This window comes from Oryctolagus cuniculus, chromosome 4, assembly GCF_964237555.1.
Source record: "Oryctolagus cuniculus chromosome 4, mOryCun1.1, whole genome shotgun sequence".
Lineage (NCBI taxonomy): Eukaryota > Metazoa > Chordata > Mammalia > Lagomorpha > Leporidae > Oryctolagus > Oryctolagus cuniculus.
In genome coordinates, this window is record NC_091435.1 from 77,065,604 (window position 1) to 77,087,030 (window position 21,427).

The 21,427-nt window shown below is 43.4% G+C and overlaps 1 protein-coding gene across 3 annotated transcripts in view; it reads right to left on the reverse strand.

The window, feature by feature from the left end:
• The window catches only part of HGD (homogentisate 1,2-dioxygenase), a 51,761-nt gene that overhangs the window by 26,209 nt on the left and 4,125 nt on the right, over window positions 1-21,427 (reverse strand). For 2 of the 3 annotated variants that reach the window (XR_001794703.3, XM_002716820.5), the window contains exons 2-4: window positions 17,590-17,661; window positions 16,059-16,147; window positions 11,119-11,224 (exon numbers count right to left, since the gene is read on the reverse strand). Coding sequence is in view for 2 of the 3 variants with exons in the window: in XM_002716820.5 (XP_002716866.1) it covers window positions 11,119-11,224; window positions 16,059-16,147; window positions 17,590-17,661 (267 nt within the window). In the remaining variant the exon portion in view is untranslated. Of the gene's footprint in view, window positions 1-10,212; window positions 11,031-11,118; window positions 11,225-16,058; window positions 16,148-17,589; window positions 17,662-21,427 lie in introns of those variants that run through there. The other variant, XM_008266864.4, reaches the window with a different exon arrangement.

Here is a 21,427-nt window from a genome sequence, read left to right on the forward strand (position 1 = left end):
GGTGCTTCTCCTGGTCTCCCATGGGGTGCAGGGCCCAAGCACTTGGGCCATCCTCCACTGCACTCCCTATCCACAGCAGAGAGCTGGCCTGGAAGAGGGGCAACCGGGACAGAATCCAGAGCCCCGACCGGGACTAGAACCCAGTGTGCCGGCGCCGCAAGGCGGAGGATTAGCCTAGTGAGCTGCGGCGCCGGCTGGCAACAACTTTTAATGATTAAGATTTAAAATTCATGCTCAGAGAAAAGAAAATATCAGACAATTGGCCTTGGCACTTCCACAGTCAGAAGACCGGAGGGCTGGGCTGGATGCTCTGAGAATCCCTCTCATCACCGAGATACTCTGATTTACTGAGATTCCCTGCAACACTGCCATGGATACAACGAGATCAGATGATTTGGATGCTCTTAAGAACACTGGCTGGCTAGAGGGAGTCATATCATTAAAAGTCAGCGCCATCTATCCAAGATTCTTCAAATAACTCGTAGGTGAAATAATGATCATAATGTACACTTGGGCAACTGCTGGCAGCAGCTGTGATTGGGAGCAGTGCAACTAATTGGTGCCAGTGAGTTTCAGTCCCGGTATCAAAAGTAGGGGTGACGTCAATGGTGTCTCAGAATTCTTCAGCAAATCTAACAATCTGAGGAAAAAAGACAGCATGATTTATGTGGAGAGAAATTAGGCTTTCATTGATTCATTGGTGTTCCTTGAGGTTATAGGCAAGATCCCAGGCAAGGAGAATCCAAGTCACTGTGACTTATTGAGACTTTCAGAAGTCTTTCACAAGGCCACAAAAGAGATGAGCATCATCGCTAGAAAACTAGATTCCTATTTAACCTTGCCCTTGAATGTGAGACTAAGTGCTGTGTTATATTCATGACCTAGCACCTAGCATGGAGCATGGAGCATCACAGTCACTCAGTAAATGATTCTTGGATGACATTTAGTTCTCACAACATCTCTATGAGGCTCACATGACCACCATCATCTCTATTTTAGAAGTGAGAAAACTGATGGTTATAAGCAATTAAATATTCTCTACTAAGAATTGCTGCGTGGGGCCGGCACTATGGTATAGCAGGTAAAGCCACTGCCTGCGGTGCTGGCATCCCAGATAGGTGCCAGTTCGAGTCCTGGCAGCTCCACTTCTGATCCAGTTATCTTCTATGGCCTGGGAAAGCAGTGGAAGATGGCCCAAGTCCTTGGGCCCCTGCACCCGCGTGGGAAGACCCAAAGGAAACTTCTGGCTCCTGGCTTCAGATCAGCACAGCTCTGCCCATTGAGGCTAATTGGGGAGTGAACCAGTGAATGGAAGATCTCTCTCTCTCTCTCTCTCTCTCTCTCTCTCTCCTTGACTTTCAAGTAAATAAATAAATGAATCTTTTTTTTTTTTAATTGATGCCAGTATTCTCTCAGTCCCTCTTATTAACCTACACCCCAAGCCCTTTGATCTCAGTTTAAGTTTGATCTGCTTCCCTATTCCTGGTCTCCCTGGCTCTTGAACCAAGTTTTGCATCCTTGTAATAGTCTTAATCTTTTAGTCTGACCCTCATTTACTGCCCTTCCAGTTTAGAGTTGCTCTGGCCCAGTCTGACTCCAGGGATGCAACCTTGCTAAGATGCTTCGGGGCAGGCATTCTTATCCACTCTTCTGAAATTCAAACAACATTTATTGAGCCTCTCTGAGTGCCAGATTTTATGTTAGGTGCTGGAGGTGAACATGCCCTCAGGAAACCCATTACAGAAGACCCTGAAGTGTGGATACTTCCTGATAGGATAACAAGATGGGTAAGTGGATATGACTTTGGAAGAGAAATGTAAATAGGAATCTTCCCTCAGGAATTGGTCGGGGCAAGGGGCCTTTTTAACATTCTTATACATGGAAAATAAGAGATACAGGCAACAAAATTGTCTGGTTTGCAGACAGCTCCAATATCTTTTCAAGGAACAAAATGTAAGTTGATGGAGAGGCACTGTAAAAAGAGCTAGCAAGCTGTCCAAAAGGGCTGAACAGGGCAACGCACACTGCAATGTTGGCAAATACTAGTGAATGCATTTAGAGAAACACAGTCTATTCTATTTATAGGATGACAGGACCTGAGCTATCAGGAAGTACATTCAACAAATATTTTTCAATTCCACTATCTGAAAGAAGGTGTGTGCTTAATGCTGAAGATTAAACGAAGGTGATGAAAACACAAACTCTAGTCTCAAATACCCTAATAGATATCAAAAGGGTTCAATGATGAAAGTCGTGTTTAAAATAAGTCTTAGGTTATGGACAGGATTTGGATGGGTATTTGTGCAGGAAGAAGAGGAAATTCAGAAAGATGAGAGAGCATGAAGCGTCATCGTAGGGCAGCTTCAGGTAATGGCTTGGGATGCTGATGCTTCTAGTGTGCCTGCTGGGTAGGGGACATGAAAGGAAGCAGAGGGTTCAATCTGCCATCTTTGGAGCCTGCACTTGATTGACTGGCCAGTGGAGGGGAGGGGTGATGTTGGAATTTAAAGATTTTTGAGATGACTTAGCAAGGTGAATCTGACTGTGGTGTGTGGGATAGCATAGGGAAGACATACAGATCATTTAGCAGGCCATTATAACATTCCATGTAAGGGGAAAGGTGCTGTGAATCAGATGGAATTAAGAAGAGTAAGGAAGGAATCAGAGGCATCCTGGAAGCAAAATCTAGAGCAGTATTTCTTCAAGTGGCACCCATCTAGTACCACACTGCATAAGACTCATCTGGAGTGACTCCCGGGTAACACCACAGACTCGCTGAATTAGAATCTCTGGGGGATGAGGCTGGAATTCTACATTTTCAACAAGTCCCCCTAATAACTTTTATGTATACTTAAGGAGTCAACATACTATGTACTTGGAACCTAATTTCATGTAGAAGGAGAAGTCAAGACATTCTTGAAGATGACTCTAAGGACTCAAACATGGTTGTGTGAAAGAATTATTGTGGGGGGCTGGCACCATGGTGTAGTAGGTTACACCTCTGCCTGCAGCGCCAGCATCCCATATAGGCACTGGTCCGAGTCTTGGCTGCTCCACTTCCCATCAAGTTCTCTGCTAATGGCCTGGGAAAGCAGTGAAGGATGTTTCAAGTGCTTGGACCCCAGAACCCATATGGGAAACCTGAAAGAAGCTCCTGGCTCCTGACTTCAGACTGGCCCAGCCCTGGCCATCGTGGCCATCTGGGGAGTGAACCAGTGGATGGAAGACCCTCTCTCTGTGTCTCTCTTTTTCTCTGTCTGTAACTATGACTCTCAAATAAATAAATAAATCTTTAAAAAAGAGAATTATTGTGTCAGTAAGAGGCCTAGAAAATCCAGGGAAAGAAGTTCGTTTGGATGAGACTATGGCAGCTTCAACACAGAACCTGTTAAGCTGTAACATCCACGTGGAAGTGTCCAACGTGGGTTTTGAAGATGAGGGAGGGATTTGTAAAACATTACTGAGAGGCAATAGTTAATGTCACCAGGATGAATGAAATGTTTTTTAAAAAGTAAAGGGAGGTGTGGAAGATGGCAAGAGGGCCATAAAGTGGATGACAGAGTATATATTGAAGAATATACATTGAAGGCTGATTTAGCAAGGCTTCCAAGAGCAGAGGGACTGACTCCTTGCAATGTGATCTACAAGGTTATACCAGGCATCAGGCTGCAGTGATGTCAGAGGTAAAGTTAAGTCTCCACAATCCTACCTGCTACACTGTGTGTATATGTTGTGTTGGGGGTAGTATGGGGGAGATAGAAGGAAGTGGGAATCAAAGCAGGCTGGAAAAATCCTGTTATTTAAGAAGTTTCTCCTCCTACTTAATACCACCTGAATATTTCTTAAAAACAAATAAATCTTCATCTCTAAGACAAATAGAATCCAACAAAAGTGGGAGTCACTGATACCTAATATTGAGAAGGGAAGGGGAGTAGAATGTTATGGGTTGGATTGTGTTCCCCCTCCAGAATGAATATGTTAAGGTCCTAAAATCCAGTGCCTCAGCATGTGACTGCACTTGGAGACAGACTTTTTATAGAAGTACCTAAATTAAAATGAGTCCTTAGAGTAGGCTTCATCCAATAGGATTAGGGTCCTCATAAGAAAAGGAAGTTTGGAGTCAGATACAGAAGGAAGAGGATGTGAAGGTTCAAGGAGAGGACAACCATCTGTAAGCCAAAGTTCAGAAAACTCAATCCTGCTGACACCTTAGTTTCAGAATCCAGACCTTGAGAAAATAAATGTTTGTTGTTTAAGCTATGTGGTCTATTTTTTGTTATGCAAGCCCTAGCAAACTATTGCAAAGGGAAAGGGGAACATGGGGGCAATAAGCAGAATAAAAGAGGAGGCTAAGAAAGATAATAAGGAAGAGGAGGAGAGAAGCAGGGGACAGTGATGAGCACATGGCCTTTCCTGGAGGGAGAAGGAGACAGGGTGGTAAGAGTCTAGTTCAGGACCATGGAGAACACTTATTGTGCAGGTTTAGGAGTCATGCAGGCCACAAAACCCAGAAAAGGACAGAGACTCAGGAAGTAAAGAGGGAAGTCAGCTGTTCCATAATTTGCAATGTTTCAGAGAACAAGACCATATAGCACTTAGCTGTGGATAATTTATAATGGTAAAAATGGAAAGAACCTATATATTTGACAATTTAAAAGTATTAGCATATATTGGATTATAATACAGCACTAAAAATCATCTACATTTAAGAAGTTTCAAAAGACTTGGAAAATGAACAAAATGTCTAATTAAAAATAAAATATAAAACTGTATTATAGTATGAGTTTATTAAGAGTGAATATATGTGACTTTTTAAAAAAAGCATTAATATAAAAGTATTCACAGCCCCTTCTTCTTCCCTTCTCTACTCTTGACAGAAAATTCTGATTTTCTCATTCTTCTTGGAGTCTATTGAACTCCAGTCTCACAAGGGAGATCAATACCGTGGGTGGGGGTGTGTTGTAGGGAAAGGGGATGGGGAGACATACATCACAAGTGCCATAGGCAGAAGACAGGGAGAGAACAGCCGAGAACCTGTGGTGACAAGGCAGGAAAAGATCAGGGAATGGTGGCCCAAGTCCTTGAACCCCTGCAACCGCGTGGGAGACTGGGAAGAAGCACCTGGCTCCTGGCTTTGGATCGACGCAGCTCTGGCCATTGCAGCCATTTGGGGAGTGAACCAATGGAAGGAATACCTTTCTTTCTGACTCTACCTCTCACTGTCTATAACTCTACCTCTCAAATGAATAAATAAAATCAAAAAAGAAAAGAAAAGATCAGGGAAGGTGAAGGTGAGGTAATGGAGGACTTAGAGGTGAGAGGGTTGGAATCTGGGGAAAATTGAGGATTTTAAAAAGTGTTGTGGGTTTTACATTGCACACTCTTGGTAAAAGCAGAGATTGGCATGATTTTAGTCATGTCACATTTGGTTACTGGCTGCATGGGACCCTAGGATTGTTTATATACATACATGTACAATGAAAAGACTAGAAAGAAAGAAACCAAAACATTAGAAGTATTTAATCTGCATTAGTGGAATTTGGGAGTATTGACCCTTTTATGTAAGTTTTGATTAAAAACCTGTAGTAATAGGAGTGTCAATTTGTAAAGTCAACAATAGGAGTCACTGTGCACTTACTCCTCATGTAGGATCTCTGTCCTTAATGTGCTGTACATTGAAATTTAATGCTATAACGAGTACTCAAACAGTATTTTTCACTTTGTGTTTCTATGTGGGTGCAAACTGTTGAAATCTTTACTTAATGTATACTAAACTGATCTTCTGTATATATAGAAAATTGAAAGTGAATCTTGATATGAATGGAAGGGGAGAGAGAGCGGGAAAGGGGAGGGTTGCAGGTGGGAGGGAAGTCACCGGGGGTGGGGGGGTGGGGAAGCCAATGTAATCCATAAGCTGTACTTTGGAAATCTATATTAATTAAATAAAAGTTAAAAAAAAAAAACCTGTAGTAATTGGCAGGAGCATTGTTGTTTTAAGAGGGCAAAAATAGCACGAATATTTTCAATACAGCGGCCTGGATAGACTGAGTTGTGTAAGCTTAAGAAGTGGAGGGGGCAGCATTGTGGCACAGCTGGTTAAGCTACCCCACAACACCAATCAGGCATTCCATATTACCACCAATTCAAGTCCCACTGCTCCTGCTCCTCTCTTTTTCTTCTTGTATTTATTTATTTACTTGAAAGGAAGAGTTACAGAGAGAGACAGAGACAGAGAGAGACAGAGACAGAGAGAGATCTGCCCTCCACTGGTCCACTCCCCAAATGGCTGCTATGGTGGGAACCAGAAGCCAGGAGCTTCTTCCGGTCTCCCATGTGGGTTCAGGGGTCCAAGCACTTGGGCCATCTTCTGTTTCCTTCCCAGATGCATTAGCAGGGAGCTGAATGGAAAGTGGAGTGGTTGGGACTTGAATTGGACCCATATGGGATTCCAGCATCCCAGGAGGCAGCTTTATGGGCTACTCCAAAGCACCTGCGTGCCCCCATTTCTGATCCAGCTCTCTGCTAAAGTGCCTGGGAGGAAGGAGATGAAGGTCTAGGTGCTTAGGTCCATGTGTTCCCCTCACAGGAGACCAGGATGGAGTGCCAGGCTCCTGGATTCAGACCTGGACCAGCCCTGGGCATTACAGTCATTTGAGGAGTGAACCAGCAGATGAAAGATATTCTCTCTCTCTCTTTCTGTAACTGCCTTTCAAATTAATAAAATAAATCTTCAAAAACAACCCAGGGATGAGAAAGTAGGTTTAGGTGACTTTTATGAAACCTGGCTATGAATGGAAGAGACTTGAGCAAAAGCTTACAGACATCAGTGAATCTAAGACCGGAAGGAAGGAGCTTTTAGGATGGCAAGAACTGAACAGTTCAACAAACTAGACATCAAGTGTCCTGTCAGAATGCATTGCTTTGAAACATTTTCACCAGTTTACATTTAGAAGAGACAGAAGGACTTTCATGATATTTTATGGTATCTTTAATTAGCTTTGAGGTATTTTTCACTTGGTCATATTATGCTGGGTGAGAACTGAGAGGCAACTTCCTCAGCTGAGGCTTAACTGGTCAAGGGTCTGACTTTCCAACAATCAAGAGGTTAGGGATGAAGTAATAAGGAAAATACGCTCTAAAGGTCGCTGCCCTCTAAAGAGGGGTGCTGTTCAGGGATGCTGATTGAGATCTGTGGAATCATAATTAAATTGGATGCACATTTGTTCATTACATTCTGAGATTTCAGGAATTAGAGGAAGACACATGATAAACACAGTTAGGCATGTGTCTTATGTGAGACAGTGATGGACTGGACTTAGGATAGCCACAGGCTGAATTTTAGTACATTGAAAGTTTGCTTTGATTTCTGGGTGATTGACTAAGGGCAATAAAAGCTTTTGGGGGACTAGTCCCCTGTCTTCCTGGGAGCGTACCAAGGATGACAGTGACGATAGCATACCCAGTGATGCTCACTATGGCCCAATGTCAGACTGGAGGAAACACCAGGCAAGGCTCAGGTCTTCACATTCCCAGAGGTGACTAATGTGGGTAGCTGGTGAAGCTGGTGATGTATTGGGTCTGCTCTGTGACAGGTGAAGACATGCTTCTCATACAGGCTGCAGTTGGAAACAACTGTCAGAGAGGTATCTAAATCTAACTTTCTCACACTTGCTTGGTGAGAGTCTGGAGCACATGTTTGAACGAGGTTAAGAGGAGGAAAGTGATGAATGCAGAATGTTATGGCTAATTAATGAAGCATAAAATTGGAAAGAGATATTGACTTGTCAAGAAGGTGTAAATGATGACAAAAGGATAGATTTTGCAAGAACAGTGAGGGTGTGTGCATCAGGGCAAGAGAAGCAGATGGCAGGTGACACAGGCCACAAGTTAGGAGGACGACAAGCCATTACCTTGATGGACCTGGTGTTCATGAAGATGTTTGTGAGGCATACATCTTCCAGTGTGTGTGAACACAAGGTCACAAGTAAACAGGGGAGATACTGGAGGGAAAGGAAAAACTTATTTGGTGGTCATAATATAGAAAATGTTGAAGGAATTCAAAACAGGAGAGAACTAACAAGTTCAAGGACAAATGCATAGCAAGGCTAGAATGGCAAGCAAATGAAGAGGGAGAGAGAAACCAACATGGATTGAAGGTCTTCTAAAAAGCAAGTAGGTGTCTCTCTTTTAGCTCAAGCTTTATAATGAAGCTTCCTCAGTCTTCTCTGACAAAATGATGGTAACTATTTATGAAATGATGAATTAGGGGTAGGTGCTGTTGCATAGTGAGTAACGGTGCTACCTGTAATACTGGCATCCTGTGGGTGCTGGTTTGAATTCCGGCTGCTCCACTTCCCATTCAGTTCCCTGCTAATGAGCCTGGGAAAGCAGCAGAAAATGGCGCAGGTGCTTGGGCCCCTGTACTCGTGTGGGAAACCCGGAAGAAGCTCCTGGCTCCTGGCTTCGGATCGGCGCAGCTCTGGCCATTGCAGCCAGTTGGGGAGTGAACCAGCAGATGGAAGACCTCTCTCTCTCTCTCTCTGTCTCTCCTTCTCTCTGTGTAACTGTGATTTTCAAATAAATAAATAAATCTTAAAAAAAAAAGGCTGTATGATTTAAACCTGAAGTCTGCCAATGGACTTTTCCTGTAATATATCTTTTAGTCTAGCCAATGTTTCTCAAATGTAGTATACCTAAGAATTAACATTCAAGGCAGAACACAGAAAACCATGTATCCTATATTTTATGGATGACTTAAGGGATTTTCATAGAAAATTTCATTTGTGTTTAATTTTCATCTAATCTGCTAACCATTTTCCCCTTATCTGATGTGAGCTTGGGTCTACTCAAGAGAACTGTCAGAAATGTAATCGAAGATTCCCTGTGTCATCTGAAGAAAATAATTAGAAAACATATCGGGGCCAAATAACCTCTCACCCTCCCAAACTTAGCGTGTAATAAAGGTTTAGCTGGTGTTTCATCTGACCAGGAATTCTATGAAATCCCAGGTATCCATCTTTTATATTTTCTAATGGAATATGGAGTCTGGTAATTAAGCAGCTGTGTCTTTATTAATAAGAACAATTGGTATGACCATTGAGAGACATTAGAGCATTTGAGATGTAATAGGTGGGGCTCAAAAAACCAAAAATCTCAAAATGCGGTGTTTTGACCCTGGAGCTTCAGGAAAGCAGTCCTGAGACTGCTCTCAGGAGCCCTCTCATCTCTTCCTGTGCCTCCCTTAAGCAGAGGGAGATTCTCTCCAAGAAGTTCCTTTATCTGAGTGAGAAAACTTCTTCCAAAAGCAGTGCGACCGTTTTAAACTCCCTCCCTAGGAATCTCTTCCAATAACTAGGAAAGGTTAACCAACCACAGGAGAAGAAAGGATGCAAAATGGTCTCCACCCCCCCAGACAGGCTTCTCATGTAATCTGCTACAGGCAGCTGTAAGGGATGACCTGGGAGACCTAATCTGCTGAAGTTCTGCCGTCAGGCAACTTGTCCTTGTGTTCCCTATTTCCTTACCTCTAGGAACAAGGGCATAGAGGCACTTGGACCTCACTGGGTTGTTGGGTAATCACTCTCCTGTCATTTCCCTGGGCTGATGCACAGTAATAATACATTTGCATGCCTTTTCTCTGATTAATCTGTCTATTGTCAGTTATTGCAGGGTGAATGGAATTCACCTCTAGTTAACACAATTAGGAGTCAAGCAGATGCTTAGACAAAGGGCAGGGGACTGAGGCCCTCTAAGAGATGAGTGAGGAGGTAAACAGCTAAAGGGCACGGTTTGCCAGACGTATTCCTCACCCCACGGTGGTAAGTGAAATAGTTAGGAGCCTAGGTGAAGCCCAAGGACAAGGTAAAGCCGGGGTCCCCAGGTTGGCTGTTCAAATTGTGCCCTACACAGGCGCTCTGTTTGGCCCAAAGGAAAGGGAGTAGGGACTGGAAATCTGGCCTTGTGTGTCCTTGTCTGGGGGCTGAATCTGTGGGCTTGGAGGTTGTAGCAGGGACTACCTTTTTCTACTGTGTTCAAAGGCAATATGGGAGCCAGTAGGCAGCTAGGGAGGATGCCTCCTTCACACGTTAAACTTCACACAAGTTCAAAGATCCGTTATCTAGAGAGGGTATCCCAATTCTGAAATGGCTGTGATGCAGGCAATATTTTAAGATGCTAATTCACATTTTCTTTCCACCCTGGGTGCCAACTTACCAGTCCATATTGGAGAAGGGTAGGTGGCATTCAGACTGGTACTTAGTTCTCCAAGATTTTCATAATTAAGGGAAGAGATGGAATAGGTTAGGAAACCAAATGTATTTATGAATTCTTTTGGCTTTTTTTTTACAAAAAGTCTAAGTATTTAGGGGAATATTTGCAGAGATTTGTTAGTATAGACAAAATGCCTTAGAAAAACAAAGGGGAAGCTATAGGGGGGAGATAGGTGGTGGAGCAGGGGAGAGGGGCACAGATGGAGATCTCAGAATAAAAATTGATATGGAATGAAAAAAAAATTTACCTGAAAATAAATTCTGAGACTTACAATGACCATTGTCCTTAAGCAAATACACCAAGATGGCTGAAGCAGAGTCATGGTTGTTTTGTACTACACAATGCAAAGCACCTTCCCCTGTATTGTCTCACGTGATCTTCACCATATCACTGAAGGCAGATGTTATCTTGCTATTTTACAGATGAAATGCCATGGCTCAAGGACACAGTAAATAGAAGAGCAGGAATGCAAACCTCTTTTCAGAGATGCCAGTATTGAATGTGTTCTCTAGATTCTGTGATAAGTTTAAAATACACCTCCCCCCAACAAACCCTATGTGCACAAATATATTCTGACCAGCTTATATAATTTCCATCCATCCAATTCACCTCAGTACTCACACCACTCTGGACTATCCCTGTGCTTGTCTACATACCATTAGGCAAAACAGACACAGGCTTACATACATACACACACACACAATCTAATTTCATAATTTCTACCCAGGTTTGAGCAAAACACCAGATACTTGAGCATCCATTTTAAAAAGCTCACCAATTTTTCAAAGATTCTAGCATGATTTAAAAATTTCTTTTCAAAGCTTTGGATTCATGGTGTGTTCCTTTCACCTGGTTAGGGTCAGGATCAACTTCATCCCAGTTGTGAGTGATATGGCCTTGGTCAATAGATTCAAAGGGCTTGTGAGAAACGGAAGGCAGAATCCTATACAGCCAGCTGTGGGGAGACAAGAACGCACAGCCTTAGGGTAACATTCTGAGTAATACACAGAGTGGTTCAGGAAGTACCAACAGAAAGATACTCAAGTCAGCAACAGTCTGTGGGCTTTAATGTGAGAAGCAATGACAAGCAATGACACATTTATTTATTTGAGATAGAGATAGAGAGAGATTGCTCCTGTCTGCAAGTTCATGTCCAAAATGCCTGCAATGGCTGGGGTTGAGCCAGATCAAAGCCAGGAGCTGGGTATTCAATCCAGGTCTTCCTTGTGGGTGGCAGGAATGCAGTTACTTAAGCCATCACCACTGCCTTCCAGGGTGTGCACTAGCAGGAAGCTGTAGTCGGGAGTTGCAGCTGGGAATTGAATTCAGGTACACAGGTATGAGATGTGACCATCCTCACTGGCATCTTAACCTCTAGGGCATATGCCTACCCCAAGCATCACTTCTTACTGGCTATTTGCTGCCTAGAGTCCTGGTGTCTTCTATCTTCTCTATCTACCACCTTTTAGATTGAGTTTCCAGCTCTTGGTTATTCCCATGCTGCCAAAAAATGAACTGTCTTTCCCCATGGCTATAAAAGAAGGAAAGGTACCTCGAGGAATACCAGTGCAGGAAAATCCATTTAATTGGCTTCTTTGTTAGTTTTGAAATATAAATCAGTTTTCTCCTTAAAAAATTTAAGAGTAATATGAGGAAACTTCAACAAGTTTGCAGTTAATGGAATTAAAAGCTTATCTTGGTTGTAAAAAATTTTGAAATCCAAAATTCTTATGAGCTCTATCACATGCCAAGGGTAAAAATAATTCAAGTAATTTTAAAAAGTTCTAAAAAGTGGGCTGGTGCTGTGGCATAGTAGGTTAAGTCTCCTCTGGCAGAACCAGCATCACATATGGGTGCTGGCTCAAGTCCCAGCTGCTCTACTTCTGATCCAGCTCCCTGCTAATGCACCTGGGAAAGCAGTGGAAGATGGTCCAAGTGCTTGAGCCCCTGCACCCATATGGGAGACCTGGAGGAAGCTCCTGGCTCCTGGCTTTGACCTGGTCCAGCGCTAGTTGTTGGGCTATTTGGGGAGTGAACCAGCAGATGGAAGACCTCTCTCTCTGTCTTTTCTTCTCTCGATCTGAAACTCTGCATCTCAAATAAATAAATAAATAAATAAATAAATCTTTTTAAAAAGTTCTGAAAGGTAAATGACTCCTTCTCCTCCAATTTCTTCAAGCCATTGTACCACTTTACTCTTTTACCGACAATGTGGGAGAATGTCTGATCACCCACATTTCCCCAAACATGAATGTTATTGATAATTTTAGTCTTGTGGGTGAAAAACAGTATCTTATTTTATGTTTTCTTTATTAGGAACAAGGTTGAAAATCTGTTCACTGTGTATTGGCTTTTTATAATTTTTCCATGAACTATTTATACAATTCCTATAATGTTTTCAGCTGGGTTATTGTCGTTCCCCCTCTTCGTGGAGGAACGACACTAAACCCTGCCTAGGCTTCATATCCGAGTCACAGCACCATTATGTTGCTCCTAGGCTTCCTATCCGAGTCACGGCACCATTATGTCACTCCCCGTCTTCGTGGAGGAACGACACAGGACCCTGCGCTGTTCTTTTGTCTGCTCGGCCCTCCCCGGGTTTGCTGCTGGTTCTTCCCGGGTTGGCTACCGTCCCTTCCACCTCCGTGGAAGGGCGGTTCCCCCTGGCCACTTTCCCCACTTCCGCAGGGGAGTGGCACACCGCCGGCCGGCTCTCTCAGGGGCTGCACAGGTGTTCCTTCAGATAGATGTTCTCCTTAGATGTTCCTGGTGCATGTTGTCTCTCTCCTCCTTTATAGTCCTCTTCCGCCAATCCCAACTCTGCTACCCACACGCCGAGTACGCTGCTCTCCTCCAATCAGGAGCAGGATCAGCTCCTGGAGGTCATCACTCAAGTTGGCAAGAGGCAGCTGCGTAGAAGCTGTTTTCTCCTCTCCCAGCGCCATATTGTGGAGAGCAGATGCATAGAATAAGTCTTAATTCCAGTAACTTAGTCTAGTCCGGGTTGCTCCCCACAGGTTATTTGACATTAATTTGTGAGAGGTTTAGGAAATGAACAATTCTGTGTTCCAAAATTATAAGATATATGTCCACATTTTGTTATAGTTTATTTTCAGCTTTGTTTTTTCTCTCTTTCTTATGTTTTGCTTTCTGTGTGTGTCAAGGCTTGACCAGAGGGCCCTCTGCCAGGATCAAATCTCGGGCTTCAGACAGGGAAGAATCCCATGAAGGAGACCATAGGGAGATCCCTTCAGAAGCTGGGGGATACTGAGACTCACTAAGATGGACTCCAGCCCTTCCAGAGACCATTATCCTGACAAGGTACAGAAGGTAGAAGGACCCTACTTCTGACCAAAGAAGACCAGACTAGGCTCTGGCCTTTTAAGATTAAGGAGCATGTACCTCAGGGAGTGGAGGTTGCCTGGCCCAACATTGAGCCAACTTGGGGATAACAGGATAGATTTGTTCAATTTCCACTTGATTCTTCCAGCTCTTTATAATGTGGCCTCAGACCTTGAACTTCAAGCCAAGTAATAAACTAAGCCCCTGCAACTGCCAATTGTATACAAGGTTGAGAGCATGTATCTTAGAACCTGCTGTGTGATCCTGGGCAAGTTATTAAATTCCCTGAGTCATCTTGGTCTTCATTCTTATCACTTAGGATTGTTGTGAGAACTCAAAGAGCTCATGTACCTAAAATACACAGTAATTGTTCACTTATTTGCTATTTGTTGAATTGTCTCCCTTAGTCATGGAATTTTATCATTGTCTAAATTTTCCACATTCTCTGTCCTGACTTTGACCTTCTCAGCTAGCTACTATAACAAAAATCAATCCCTGACAGATAGATAAATGATAGATGATAGACCATAGATACATAGATGGATAGATAACAGAACCTCTAATAGTTTAGTGGTGGCCCTATACTTTATGGTTTAAATGAGTAGTCACTAAGAGTTTCAGGCAATAGGAGGGGTTGGCCTTATCTTCCTATAGGGAATTTTGAGCATTTTCACAAATTTTTTCTGGATACCTTTGGAAAGTTCTAAACAGATGGGTGAGCCATGCCTAGTGTCCCTTATTTTTTTTTTAAGCTGAGTTTATAAAACTCCCCAGGCAGCACTACATCGCCCTGGACAGAGATTTAATTCTGATTCAGGGAACGGTGCCAGATTCTTAATGAAATGCCAACAGCTCCTTTTCAGCCTCCTGGAACAGAGCTCAGCTCCTGCTGGCTGCAGATATTGCTGAATAATGGGGGCAGGCGGCAGAATCCGGAGACCAGGTGGCCTGTTAGTGGATGGGCCATAAAGTCAAGAGCAGAGTCATGGGGGCCAGGCTGTCATAAATTAGAAGGGACGGGAACTGTCTGTGTGCTTTTCTTACCTTGTCTCTTTGGGTTTACAAAGAGAGAGACAATCAAATATCACCATAATTAACCCCTGATTTTGGATACATATTGGAAAGTTTCTCTCCCCCCCCCCCCCGCTACATAGACATGTCTATCAAAAGAAAAGCAATATTGACAATGACATTGTATAGCACCTGCCCTAGATCCTACTCAGCTCCCTGACAACCTCCTACAGATACCCTGGAATTGAGGAAGAAACTGCTATGGCGGCATTGATGGTGATGATGATGATGATGATGGTGATGGTGATGGTGATGGTGATGATGATGATGGTGATGATAACAACATGATGAACTGAACACTGACCATGGGCCAATGTGCTAGCCACTTTACAAACACTCTTCCCTTTCTTTCCACTACAATGATGAAATATGCACTGTCAGTATCTCTATCTTACATATGAAGATCTAGATAGGGTCACACAGCTGGAAAAGAAGAAGCCAGCATTAAACTTGATGGCCTGAATGCCCAGTGGGCATGATTAGTCACTAAGGGACACAATTTCATCATTTGTGTGGGTAGTGTGCTTTTGCACTCATGTGCTCGTCTGATCCTCAGGAGGCCCTGTGGAGACAATCCCTGCCCCCCATACTAAGCAGTACAAGACAGTCTTCCCTCCTCCCTAAGGCCTTAGGAGTAGCAACAACCCTCCTCACAGATGCCTTGGACTGAAATTCCAAAATGAGATAGATACTACTTACTTAAATCATGACATTTACCATCTCCTGGAACTGCAGCAGGTGCTACATCCAAGCTACCTCCCAGGGATTAATCAAGGGAGCATGCTCATTGACCTGGTCTATAGGATTAGAGCAAACATGGGACATGACATACCGTGCAAACAAATGTGCTGGTTTCCAGAAAAAGCAAATTCCAAAGAGTAAAAACCTTATTAATTCAAACCTCAAGGGGCCATAATACATGACCTTGGGTTATCCAACATGTTCATGCCAAGGACATAATGCTCTAGTCAGCTGAAGATATTGTTCTGAGTCTTCTGGAATTATTGTGACTAAATCATTATATAAAAAACACAACAAGTAAATTCAAATCCAAAGCTTCACTGGCCAGTCCTTAGAGAAAGGCCAGACTGCTTAAAACATTTTCTTGTGTGTGCTGGTGAGAATTTGTCCATGGAAGTGGATGTGCGAGTTTCGCAGGTTCTGTGCAACTATTCTTTTCCCCTTCTTCCTCTGGGCATTGCATGTGATTTTAGCTGGGGATAAGGTCCATCTTCCCCTACTATGACTCAGAACATAGGCTATGGGAAGGACCTGGATGCAGACTTGCCTAGTCATGTTCTAGGTACAAGAGGCAGCACAGGGTCCTAGGTCATAGTTCTAACAGTTTGCAGGTCAAAATTAACCTAATCGTGTACCTTCTCTTATTGGTGCTCCGTGGACAAGTGAAAGCTGATCCTGAGAGCTGCTCAGCATACAGATTGTAAGGGCAGACCTGGGGGTTATTCTGAAACAAAGGAAGCAATAAAAAAATCATTCCAATCCAAAAAATATCTTGCCTTCCCAACAATTTCAGTGATGGATGGCGATGATATAGGCTACTGCACATAACCATCCCCAACCAATATATATATCTTGGAAAACTTTTTATGTAACTCTTCCCCATAATGCCAAATGTAATACATGCTCATTGTAGGAAATTGTAAAATATTTGGTATCTACCATTATCTCCCCAACTGGATGTAACCCAACGCTGACATGTTAGTATATTTATTTCTATTCTTATCCTCCAAATAAGGCTCTCATGATTCATGTACTCTTATAATAATCAGGCACTTCCTTCTCTCTCTCTCCTCTTTCTCTTACCTTCCTCTCTCCCTCTTTCCCTTCCACCTTTCCTCACTCTCTTTCTAAGAAAATACTATATAATAAACACTTTCAATGCCAAGAAATAGTCTTCAAAAAGTTGTGAAAGGCAAGCATCTGATGCAGCAATTAAGAAGCCACTTAAGATGCCTGCATCCTATTATCAGAGTGTCTGGGTTTGAATCTTGGCTCTGCTCACAATTCCAGCTTCTTGCTAATTCCCACCCTGGGTGGAAGCAGGTAATGGCTGAGGTAGCTGGGTCATTGACAGCCACGTGGGAGACCTGGCTTGAGTTCCATACTCATGGCTTTGCATTGGCCCAGCTCTGGTTCTTTATGAGCATCTGGGAAACAAACTACTGAAGATCTCTGTGTTCCTCTTTTTTTTTTTTTCAAATAAAATGAAAATAAATAAACAAAAGTTTAAAAAGTCTTTAAAAAATATTTACCATGTTTTGCTATCATAACACTTATGTGAACATCTTTCTGCATACATTTTTGTTTATTTAAAAACTTTTATTTATTGGAAAGGCACACATCCATTGATTCACTCCCTAATTGTCCACAATGACCTGCCCAGGAGTCCAGAGCTCAGTTCAGGTCTCCCATGTGGGTACTTGAGTCACCCTTCACCTGCTGCCTCCTCGGGTGAACATCATTAGGAGGCTAGAATCGGAAGCAGATCCAGCACACAAATCCAGGCACCTCCAACACAGACTGTGAGCCTCCCACATGGCATCCTAACCACTATGCCAAATGCCTGCCCCTTTAAATACTTTGCTGTTTTCTATATTGTCATAGCTTATGCTGCTCAAGAAAACCATGAGGAAGTCACCTTAGCTCTGGTCTTTGAGGATGGATCCTCCTGGAAGTCCTCCAGTTTGGGTTGGGGGCTTTGACATAGATAGCCACCAACCCAATTTTTATCTTTGTATTGACATTCCTCTGTATCCTAGTTGTCCTGAAGACCTGTAAAACTTCTAGACTGTTCACAAGTGAACTTAGGAAGAGCCATGGTGGGTGGAGGCATTTTGGCCTGAGGACTAGTCATCCGGGCTCGCTAAACATTCTATGCATTCATACCTGTCCTTCTGGCAAGGAACCAGGGCAGCGAGGGTCCTCTGAAGCACACTCGTTCCCAAATCCAGAAATATACTGCAAGGGACAAAGACACAAATGCCACCATTGATGGGATTTACAGAGCATCTCACAACATTGAAAGTCTACAGAGGTAAGAATTTCTGCAGGGACTTGTGTTTGTGTGTGATGTTCTACACATCTCTGCTATGTCTTGGCATGGGAAAAGGAAAGGCTGGATGTTTTATGTGGGTTTTAAAGACTTCCAAATAATCAGAACAGTAGTGCTAGAAAGAGCATAGACATCCCCACTCTAAGTTGTACTTGGCTGATTTATGGACTTGTTAAGTATCCTATTCCAAAAATGGGTTCTTGAATTCTAGTTCCATCTGGGAGTTCCTGAGTGGGGAGATGGCTCAGGATTCACCCTAACTCCAGGTTACTAGGGTCTTACTGGATCAAGATCACAGACTACTTGAGCTTGGACATCAATTTCCTCTCCATTTCCTGAAGGAAAAAAAAAAGCACCTGGGAAGAGGAGTTTAGATCAAACCTGATGGCAGAACTGTTGAGAGAAACTAGTCTTGCTGCAAGTAAAAGTCAACATTAGCCAGCTCCTATCTGGCACACATGTACATAGATTTGTATCTGTGCGGATGCATGGAAATGAAGCTTAAAGCAATATGTGGCCTTCGACAGAAGTGTCAGCCCAGAATCTTCCCACAGTGGCACAGTGGGGACTATTCTAATGGGGACCTCTTAACTTTGCAACTAGAAGGAAGGGATTTTTCAGCAAAGTAAATTCTGAGGAACCCCTTAAATTTACTCTTATACTGTGGAACACACCTGGGAGTCCTTGTTCACTGTTTGGCTTCTTTCCTGGCATATACGCTCCATGAGGGTTGGGACTATGGCAGTTTTATTTCTGTATACCCCCATGCTTTGGCCCATACAAGGTGCTTGAGAGATTTCTGATGATTTAGTTTTTCATTCACAGTTGTTGTTGTTGTTGTTGTTGTTTTAAGATTCAGTTATCTATTTGAAAGGCAGAGCAACTCACACACACACAGAACCTTCCATCCACTGGTTCACTCCCCAAATGGCTGTAAAACCAAGGCTGAGCCAGGCCAAAGCCAGGAGCCTGAGACTCCAACCTGGTTTCCCACATGGGTGGCAACAGCCCAATTATTGGGCCATCATCCACTGCTTTCTCAGGGTCATTAATAGGAAGCTGGATCTGAAGTGGAGCAACTGGGATTCAAACTGGCACTCTGATGAGTGATGCTGGTGTGGCAAACCCCCACTTAACTTTTTGAGTTACAATTCTGGCCCCAATAGCCAATTCTTTATTATTATTATTATTATAGGATTTATTTACTTTATTTGAAAGGCAGAGTTAGGTAGAGAGAAGGGAGGGAGGGAGGGAGGGAGGGAGGGAGGGAGGGAGAGAAAGAGAGAGAGATCTTCCATCCATTGGTTCATTCCACAAATGGATGCAATTGCCAGGGCAGGGCCAGGCAGGGCAGGCTGAAGCCAGGAGCCTGGAACTCCATCCATGTCTCCCACATGGGTGGGAGGGGCCCAGGTACTCAGTCCATCTTCCAGGTGCATGAGCAGGGAGCTGGACTGGAAGTGGAACACCTGGGGCTCCAACTGGCACTCATATGAGATGCTGGTGTCACAGGTGGAGGCTTAACCCCTTGAGTTAAAACACCAGCCCCTTCAAGAGCCAATTCTAATGTGAGTGCTATTTACTACTATAAATGGAGTTAGGACCCTTTTTGCTTTAACTTGAATACCAATTGATTTTAACCCAGGAAGAGCACAGTGCAACCTGGCTCAGTGAGCATAGGGCCCCATCTGAGCTTTTCTCCATCTGAGAGAGAAGCATGGCAGGGGGCGGAGCTCAGCCCCCCAAGATTCTGGACAGCACACAGAAGAGTGAGCTCAATGCACCACGCCGGTATGCAAGCGATGATCAGGCAGACAGCGCCTACACTTAGAAGGAATATCAAATGTGAAATATTATGACCTAGAAAGCAATGGAAGTCAAATGATTCTTTTTGCCTTCAGACAGAATTTATTGTATATTTTAAAACTGATCACAACCCAATCACTGAGTTCTGTGATACACATTTGTTCACAGCAGCAGCATGCAGTTTGCAAAGATTTCTTTTGGGAATGACAGAGGCCATTCAGCCTTTCGATTCTTCACTGAATACAATTTTCTTCTCTCAAATTGAACCTCATGCTTGCCATCAACAGGATTGAGTTTGAGCTGCTGAGAATTCGTAATGACCTCAAATTATCTTCTTTCTGTGAAATGCAATTTTAGCCGAGCCTCTGACTGAAGCTGCTCCATATCACAGTGCCTGCCTTTGTTCCAGTGCTGCACTGTTTGTCTCTGCGAGAGGAAGGAAGGTTTGAGTGCTGCCCGGTGCAGCTGAGCCCTCTGGCAGGCGCGGGAGGATTTACTCATTAACCTTCCCTTTTCTTTGCAGGTGCTGGCCTCAGAACAAAGGTCAGGGTTATATTTGTGTTTGGAACAAGGGAAAAGAGAGTTCATATACATGATTCTGAAGCATTTGATTCAGACTGTGCTTTAAAAAATAGACAAGAAAGGAGAAGGAACAGCTGGCGATTTGGAAGGGAGCCACTCAAGCGCCGTGAAGGTGTGGGTTCTGGATCCGTTTCTCCATCTTAGCTGCAGAGCGCGGCTGCAGAGGACGGGCTGGAAAATGCCGAGTCACTCTCAGATCATTTTGTTTTTCTAACTCCGAGGGAAAAATTACAGATGAGCTTATCAGAGCTTTGAATCGCTATGTCCCTCACCGCCGGGGGCGAAGGCACTGGGGAAGCGGGATTCGGCTACTGCTTTCTGGAGGCTTTGAGCTCAAGGACAGGGTCTGAACTCTGCTTTCCTCAGCTATGAAAATCCAAGCACTCAACTCCAGCTGGTTTGGTGATTATGTAAAAAATATGCCTTATACAGAAATAAAATCAAAGAAAGATCTAACGTTAAGCAAGTGTGTATGTTTTCTGCAGTTCACATTTATGAATAATTTGATCCAACAAAAACATTTCATTTTTCCAAGAGAATTATATGCATTCTTTTAAATGAAAGAATACATTCCCGAGCTCCCTAGGACTTCAGTACTGTCGGTTCTTTGGCAGCTCACCAGGACACAGCTTTTTCATTCTCACATGGTCCCTGGGATATCATTCACTTGTCAGAGTAGTGTTATGAGGTGCTTTCTCCTGCCTGATTCTGGGTAACACCTGATGGGGCGGGCAGATGGCATACCTACTTTCTCTTACTGAGTGTGAAGCAAAGAGAGAGAAGTCGGGGTAGAGATGGATCCATTTCTATCTTTTTTTGCTTGTGGAAAGAATCCAGTATTTCTAGTTAACAGTGATGAAAACCTAAAATACAGAGTTAGGGGAGCTTGAAGGTTATTACAGTAGGCTGCATAATGGCTGTAAGAAAAATCTATGCTTTAATCCCTGGAATCTCTGTCACCTGAGAACAAAGGAGACTTTTGCAGGTGTGATTAAATTAAGAGTCTTGGGATGGGGAGAGATATCCAGATTACTCAGGCGCCCTCTCAGCATATATACAAGTGGCCTTTTAAGGCAGAAGTGGTGGGAGAGCTGATTACAAAACAGGAATCGCTGATGTTCCATTACAAAACAGATTTGAACGATATCCTGAAGATGAAGGAAGGGGCCTCCAGCAAAGAAAATGGGTGTCTGCTCTAGAAGCCAGGGACACAGATTTTCCCACTGAGTTTTCAGAAATAACCAGCCATGCTGAACTCTTGTCATTAGCCCAGCAAAACTGATT